Genomic DNA, 9028 nt, shown 5'->3' with positions numbered 1-9028 from the left:
TATATATGAATAGATAGATAGATAGATAGACAGACAGACAGACAGACAGACAGACAGACAGACAGACAGACAGACAGACAGACAGACAGACAGATAGATACATACATACATACATACATACATACATACATACATACATTAGACAAGCTTCTTTGTGTGTGTGCTTGTGTTAGTTGGTACCTTGTTATCTTGATATCTCGTGATAGTTGTAAATGAGTGTCCCTGTCATATGGCAGTGTCTTTTGTTTCCGATCTTCTGTGAAAAGCATGTCTGACCATGGGAGAAATAATACTACCTTACTTGGAAGTAGTTGAAGGTTGGCAAGAGGAAGAGCATCTAGCCATAGAGAATATGCCTCAACAAATTCCATCTGACCATGCAAGCATGGAGAATTGGGTGTTGAAATGTTGATGATGAAATATTACATCACTTTATTGAAATATTTTCTCATACTTATTTGGCTCGGTCACTATTTCTTTCACATCCTAGATCCATTTTGTTCAAGTAAAACTCTACTTTCATCTCATGATAATGTTTTTCAAACTCTTTCACGATCTACTTTATATGTCTACTCAAACACATTGTGAAGTAATTTATTTTCACTCAGCCACACACATTCACACACACACAACACAAACGTTCTTTTCTTACACTGATTTGTGTTTGGGTGGGGTATTCAATACAGAATTTCATCACTATTTCTATAACCTTCCAGCTCTACCTTGGTCAATCCTATCCTCTCTTCTATAATGTGAGTAGTCATGTACCTCCTCTGCAGCAAGAAACCTGTTGTTTAACGTCCGTTTTCCATGCTGGCATGGGTTGGACGGTTTGACTAGGGACTGGCAAGCCAGGAGGCTGCACCAGGCTCCAATCTGATCTAGCAAGGTTTCAAGTCGCTTCCCTCTCTACTGTAGCCCCACTCAGTCGAAAAGAGCTTTACTCTTGCATGGAAACCTCACTAGTGTTGGGGGTCACAAAGAAAACACCCAGTACACATTGTAAAGGGATTAGCACTAGGAAGGACATCCAGCCATAGAAACCATGCCAAAACAGACATTGTGGCACAAATGTGTGTGTGTGTGTGTGTGTGTGTGTGTGTTATAAAACAATGTACAAGCTTATTTGATGGTATTTAATACAGCTCATAGTGGTAGCTACAAGAAATGGATCTGAGAGATAATAGTATTATGTTTCATAGCCAAAATCTACTCTACTAATCTGAGGAGAGATCTACACCAGTGTTTCTCAGCCATTTTTTGCCTTGAGGACCCCATTGATTCTTATTTTACTTAGATGAACCTTCATAGCCATTTGATGTTTAAAAAATCCTATTATATTTTTATAGTTTAATATTATTTAGGAATTGTATGAAAACAAATTGTTAAAAATTGTTAAAAGTGTTGTTGATGTATAACCAATTTTAACTACAAAATCTTATATGGACTCCATTTGAGAAACGCTGTTCTACACAGTCACCCAACCTGCTAGAAACAGCAGCTAAACCTGTCTGAAAAATGGAAGTATATAGTATGTATAAAGATGGCTTCAACCAAATTCTGCCTGAAAAATGTCACAATGGTGTGATATAGTTTGTGTACATGTGTGGGTGTATTTGGCATTTGTGTGCGTATTTGTGTATAATTTTATCTGTTACTAGGTACTTTTCAGATTAGCTATTATCTGTTGAAAAATAAATTTAAGTATGATTCATTGTGATAATATATTCTAACAATACTGAGTACCTACTAACCTGCCTAGCCTTAAACTTTTAAGTTTAATCTAACCTGTTTCAGAAACAGATACACATGTTCCGCCCATGCGATTCCAGGTTCACCAAAATAGTTATAAGAAACCAGGTTCACGGGAATGTTTATAAATGAGAAAAATAACAACCTAAGAATTTATTTATTTTTCTTTTATTAATGTATGTGTGTGTGTGTTTCATTGTTCAGTTTTATTTCAAGATTTCTTGCCAATAGAGAAAGAGCCAGTTTCTAACCTAGATCTAAAGCTCTTTCATTGGAATGTCATCAACATCAGCAGGGTATTTTAGTAGGTGTGTGTGTTTGCAGTGTTTGGAGTCAGATTTGTGTGTTTTGTTTTATGTTTGTATTCTCTTGTGTATAGTTGCATGTTTAGATATGTACAGATATACTTAAATGGTAAACCTTTGGAAAGTTTTACTAATTTTTACAGTTCCAGTGGTGGCTTGGATTTGTAGTCTTGGAATCAGCTTTCTTCTTTCTAGTTTTGAGAAGCCTAATTTCTCAAGATTGGTGCTTAGACAGTTTGTTGCATATCCCAGTGCCCCAATAATTACAGGTATAAACCTGAACTTCTAATCTGGGTCGAGTAACTGTTTGACGGCAGTTTTTTTCTTTCTATTTCTGAATGTTATGAGGAAGACAGAGACTGCCTACATGTAGAGTTGAGCCTGTGACTGCCAGTACCATCCAGTACCTGTCACTTTCAATGCTTCTCCATCACTGCATGGGTTTTCTCCCTGCCTGTGCTTAGTTTTAAAGTGAGAGCCATGCAATCTGACCCCACACTTTAGGCTTGGAGGTCTGACCACAGTGACTCGGTGGGTTAAGACAGCTGTGGTCAGGTAGGCGAGATGACAAAGGACCGAGATGTTTGGCACCTTGCTGTACTCAAGAAGACCCGTACTCCACAGCAGAAGTGTCAAGACCAGTCCCTCTGGTGGTGAAAGCACTTGTGGCAGTGCCATGTAAAAGTGCCCATGTGGTGCCACATGAAAATACCCAGCACACTTTGTAAAGTGGCTGGCGTTAGGAAGGGCATGCAGCCATAGAAACCATGCCAGCATGGACAACGGACATTAAACGATGATGATGACGATGTGTGTGTTTGTGTATACATATACATGCATATATATATGTATATATATATATATATATATATATATATATATATATATATATATATATATATATATATATATATATATTCACACGCACACATACATACATACATAGGAAGAGAAAGAGAGAGAATATATTTGTACTGTGAAACTTGACATGTAACCAATTTCAGGCTGAGTAGTAGAACCCACACTCCACTCATATCTATTACAGTATGATGTAGGGGCATCAATCCACAGGATAGGCTAGTGGGCAAAATATGAGTCATGTTATCGCATTCGTAAAATGTAGGAAACAATTGGTATCTTATGCGTTATAAAACATACACACACCTTATCAAATTTCTGCCAGGATTGTGTAACTATTTGTTGAAACATTATATAATCTTGTTGACTCTCCTCCTCATTGTGAGCAAAAAAATGCAAGTAATAGAGTTAAACGCTATATATATATGTGTGTGTGTGTGTGTATATATATATATATATATATATATATACATTTCTATCTTTGATAACCTCTCTAATCTGTTCACACTCAATCACTAATGGACATGTTCCAGCCTCTAGCCCATTGGTGTCGTGTCTGCTTCCTTTGGACATACGCCAGCCACTAGTCAATAGATATCCTATCTTCTTTCTTTGGACACGCTCCAGCCTCTAGTCCAGCGTTTCTCAGCTGGGGTTCCTCAAAAGGTTCCTAGGGGTTCCGCGAGAAAGAGTGAGATAAGCTAATGCTAATTTCATGATTGTAATATTATACATGTATAACATATTATTGGTTATTGTAATATAGACATCATCCTATCTAGCCTATTATGTTATCAAAAGAATATAACAACCATTGAGGATATATTTAGTGATGTCTGTAATTTATGGACACCCTGTATTTTTTTTCTTTATTTTTACACCTAATAACCCAATGTGGTGGTTTTTGAAGCGAAAACATTCAGTAAATTTGGATGAGGCTAGTATTGAAGGGCCACAAGCTTCTGTACAGGGGTTCCTTGAGACGTGTAATTTATTTTAAGGGTTATGCAAGAGTAAAGAGGTTGAGAAACACTGCTCTAGTCTGTTGGTGTCCTGTCTTCTTCCTTTATGTCCTTCTCCTCAGTGTTACATGAAGTGAGTTTGGTTGATATTTCTAGAATTCAAAGCTACCCTAAAGTTGGTCCCTCATCAACTTTTTATCAATTGGAATGAGTTCATCGAAAAAAGCCTGAGAAGTGAGTTATGAACTTAGTTTACATGTAACTCCCCTTCTATTGGCATTCACAACTAAATACTCTATTTTTAGTGGACGGATTAACTCTGAGTTTTGTCATTCTTTTATTTTTTGTTGACACATTCTTTCCTAATCTCGTCAAGACATGTTTCTCACACCCTATTCAAGATTGTGTCGGCAGAACTTATTTACTCAGAACTCTGGCAACAGTTTTCTTTTCAATGACTTAAATCCATGTAATACCTTAATTTCAAAAGTTTTTTTCAAGTGACACACAAAAGAAGAATGGTGATATGAGTTCTTTAGAAGTATCTGACATGGCCTGTTTTGGTTGCTACACTCCCAATCCTTTCGATTTCACTCTTCACATATTTGTACTTTCATGGAGGTATTTCTTTCAGACAATATGGCCACACAGATAGATATGTGCCTCTTAAAAATGATCTCAGGCTTGTTAATTTTTATCACTTTATCTATATGAATAGATTTGTCCTGGAAGATAATGACATTGTTCTCAATGACTAAGTTTGATTCCAGATTGTGCCACCTTTCAGCCTTATTGATTTTTTAACTCGTAAATATTTTCTACTGCAGATATGATGATGCCTAGAAAAGAATTCTTTTATCAATCTCTTCAGAAATCTGCTTTGTTTTTCTTCTATGGCTGGGTGATAGGGCAATAAAATAAATGCCAGTGGCATTCATCCGACAATATTTTGCAGGGCCAAAGGCCATGTTGAGGTCAAAGGCCTTTTGATAGGCTTGATAAAGTTCTGAATTTTTTCAGATATTCGTTAGCTAAGCACATTTTAAATTAAAAAATTACTATTTTAAAATCTCACAACAAGAGATATTCAGCAACAGTACTTTGTATTAAAGATTGTTTGCCAACATAACATGGTGAAACTAATGACATTCGTCCTAAACCAGGACTGCCATGTTATGTTGGCAAACTATCTTTACCTCACATTTTAACATGTTAACTGCCTCAGCCTGTTACTGGAACTCACTGGTGAGGCCATGTATTTCCAGTCACAATGCATACAGATTAATTACAAAGGAATGTAATTTTTTTGCATTTTTACAATATTTCATAATCAGTCTTTCATATTAGCACTTGCATTATTTAAATATCCTCAAAACCATGTCAAATATGCAGAATGAAACATTTTCTCAAATTATGAAAATGTGCCACTGACAGTGTATATGGCAGTTGTGTGAAGTTTGCGATGAACCACTGTTGGTACAAGTGACAGATAACATTAGTTTTCAAAAAGATTTTAATACTCATACCAGTGCAGCATTATTGACATAAATTGATGTTCAAATTATAAAAATGTTCGGATTTTTTTCCTTTTGCTGTGAAATTTTATACTTATTTCAGAATCAAATGGTGAAACTAACAACAACAAAGAATCCAAAGACGGAGATGAAGATGTTGTTTCATCAACCACAGACGAGGCAGGGAAAGCTGCAGCGGCAGCGGCAGCAGCTGCAGCTGCTGCAGAAGGAGGCAAAGCACCGTCTTTTAGTGTCTTACTACATGGAAGTTTGAAAGTGGAAGGCATGGTTGCCCTTACTGAAGTAGGGTGAGTTCTTCTTATTTTCTCAAAACTATCATTACTATTATTACAGCTTGTGGATGCAGGTGTGAAGGTGCATAGCTTAGTGCAGTAGTTCCCAATCTATGGACCGCAGATCCCTGGTAGTCTGTAGACTCCTGGTGGTCCGCAAAGGTAGTACTGGAGGTCCATGAACTAAATTCAAAGTTTCATCATCATCATCGTTTAACGTCCACTTTCCATGCTAGCATGAGTTGGACGATTTGACTGAGGACTGGCAAGCCAGAAGGCTACACCAGGCTCCAATCTGATCTGGCAGAGTTTCTACAGCTGGATGCCCTTCCTAACGCCAACCACTCCGAGAGTAGGTGCTTTTTATGTACCACCAGCACAGGTGTCTGTCAAGAAACACCAGCATCAGCCATGACTACAGTCTCTCTTGTCACTGCCTCCATGATGCCTAAAGTTTGAAGGGTACTTTTTACATGCCACCGGCGCAGGTGCCAGGTATGCAACAGTAGCAGCGGCCACAGGTAAATATTCTTCTACTATAACTGAGCTGACCAAAGCTTTGTGAGCAAAATTTGGCTGATGGAAGCAGTATAGAAGCTGGTCTGTTTGTGTGTGAAGATGTATGTGTGTTTCTTTCCATGTGTTTTCGCGTAACTACTGTTTGAGCAAAATAGTGATATTAGTTTTTCTCGTCCAATAAGCCGTATGTCCCCTAGCTTAATTTCAATATGTTGAAGACCAGTGAAAAACAGGTAAATGGTTGGTAACAGAAGGGTGTCCTGCCTTAGAATACTGCCCCAAAAAGTCTTGTCAAATTCATTCCTGCATGCAAAAAAAATGAACATAAAAATGATCTGATGAGGACATCAACGATGATGATGATGAACAACAAATTTTGCCAAAACTTTCTAAATATAATTTGTAGGTCATACTAATAAATTTTAATGATTTATTTAATGTAAGTCATAGTGTACAACATATGATGTTTATTGCTTTAGAGATGACTTGATTTATGACTTATGATATATCACAAGGTCTGCTGCTAGGAAAACACTTACTCATGTTTGATTTATATGGTGACTTGACTTGCTAGAAATAATAAACAAATCTCAAATCACATCCTGCTGGCTGCAAGAGCGTGTTTTGCTTTTTTATTTACATTGTTTTGGAATTAATTGTGCATTACCTTGTAGCTTGTGAAGGTGCATGACTGGGTGGTTAGAACATCAGGCTCACAAACATGAGGTATTGAGTTCGATTTCTGGACCAGGTTGTGTGTTGTGTTCTTGAGCAAGACACTTAATTTCAGATTGTTCCAGTTCACTCCACCGTAGAAATGAGTTGCAGTGTCACTGGTGTCAAGCGGCATCAGCCTTTGCCTTTCCCTTGAATAACATCAGTGACATGGAGAACGGAGGCTGGTATACATGGACAACTGCTAGTCTTTCATAAACAACCTTACCTGGACTTGTGCTTTCGAGGGTAACTTTCTAGATTTTGTTGATATGATTATTTACTTTTACAATGACATTGGTGGGTAAGTGTAAGAGGCTAGATCTGGTTTGTTTTGAATGAATATAAAACAGGTAGAATATTTGGACCTGTTGCGGCTGGTTTAAATGTTAAAGAAAAAAAATGAAGACCATATTAAATAACATAACCTGAGATAAACTATATCAGAAAAGGTTGGAGGGTCATGGCTAGAATGCCTTTCATCATAAATCTGGTCAATCAGGATGTGCCTGGTGCTCAACATCAATAAAATCTTGAGCAGACATATAACTCTGAGACGGCTGACTAAAATCACATGACCAGCTGACTAAAATCACATGACCAGCTGACTAAAATCACATGACCAGCTGACTAAAATCACATGACCAGCTGACTAAAATCACATGACAAGTTGCCATGTCATGTTTCTTTCTCTTCAGTTCCATATGACACCGACTGTCGTACAGTGTTTTATTGACTTGTATTGAGTGCAATTTGAAAGGCATTCCAGCTGTGACCATCCTGTTTGTTTTTAGATTTTATTCAGGCTGAGTGTACATAGGATTACTTTATTTGATGTATTTCTCCTTTTAAAGATAGTGAGGGATATTTGGCTGCAATTTCTTGGCTAGTGGCAAGGAACCTTTCCAGTATTGGAGCAGACTGCAAATACATTAGAACCTTTAGGTAGGAGGCTCATCTGTACTAAAAAAAAAAGTGGGGGAGGGTATCTTTTATTTTACTTAACTCATTAATCCTTTAATATTTAAACTGACCATGTCAGGCTCAAATATTCTATCTGTTTTATGCTTAAACTGACCAGATCCGGCCTCTCACGCTTATCCTATAATGTCATTCTTAAAATAAACAATCATGTCATCAAAATATCAAAGCTAGAAGATAATGGATGACAAATTCAAAATAATGTGAATAAATAAACATTAGATTCGGGAGAATAATCTGAATACTAGCGTTGGTTTTGAATTTAGGCATAAGGCCCGCTATGTTGGTGGAGGGCAAGTTGATTACTTTGACCCTACGGCTACCCCCCCACCAAAAAGTATGAAAGATTAAGTCAAACATACCTGGGTAGGTTCTAGAGGCCAGTTTGCACACATAACAGGTATTTTATTTTGGTGGCAAGATATGAGAGTTGAAACGCTGAAGGATTAAATTATTGATTTAGTCTTAAAGCTTAAACCCTTTTGCTATCGTTGGAATGGATATAAATATCGTATCTTAGTGGCTTTGTCTGATCATGTCGTATGGGATACACAACAGTAGTCTGAACATGCCATGGACCGTGTGTGTGTGTGTATGACAGAAGATGTTTGTGTGAAGTCTGCTTTAATGTCACTACAGCTATTACATGTATGGCTATCACCACACCTCCACAATCCTCCAGGTAAGCTGCAACAAAGTGTTTTCAGCAGTTGATTTATGTGTCTGCATGTGTGTGTGTGTACGTGTTTATACATGGAGGCGCAATGGCCCAGTGGTTAGGGCAGCGGACTTGCGGTCATAGGATCGCGGTTTCGATTCCCGGACCGGGCGTTGTGAGTGTTTATTGAGCGAAAACACCTAAAGCTCCATGAGGTATATACATACATATATGTGTGTGTGTCTATATATTTATATACATATATATATATATGGCGTTAGGAAGGGCATCCAGCCGTAGAAACTCTGCCAAATCAGATTGGAGCCTGGTGTAGCCATCTGGTTTCACCAGTCCTCAGTCAAATCGTCCAACCCATGCTAGCATGGAAAGCGGACGTTAAACGACGACGATGATGATGATATATATATATATATATATATTTGTAAAGAATAAAAAGTTTTTTGAATGGTAC

At 37.5% G+C, this 9028-nt stretch overlaps 1 protein-coding gene across 1 annotated transcript in view; it reads left to right on the top strand.

Annotated features, from left to right (window-relative positions):
• LOC106870817 (integrator complex subunit 14) overlaps positions 1–9028 on the top strand; it is a 63904-nt gene that overhangs the window by 21531 nt on the left and 33345 nt on the right. Inside the window, exon 6 of the mRNA XM_014917037.2 lies at positions 5495–5699. Within this exon, the coding sequence (XP_014772523.1) occupies positions 5495–5699 (205 nt within the window). The remainder of the gene's footprint in view (positions 1–5494; positions 5700–9028) is intronic.

This window comes from Octopus bimaculoides, chromosome 15 (genome assembly GCF_001194135.2).
Source record: "Octopus bimaculoides isolate UCB-OBI-ISO-001 chromosome 15, ASM119413v2, whole genome shotgun sequence".
Taxonomy (NCBI): domain Eukaryota; kingdom Metazoa; phylum Mollusca; class Cephalopoda; order Octopoda; family Octopodidae; genus Octopus; species Octopus bimaculoides.
This window is presented reverse-complemented; position numbering and strand designations above follow the sequence as displayed.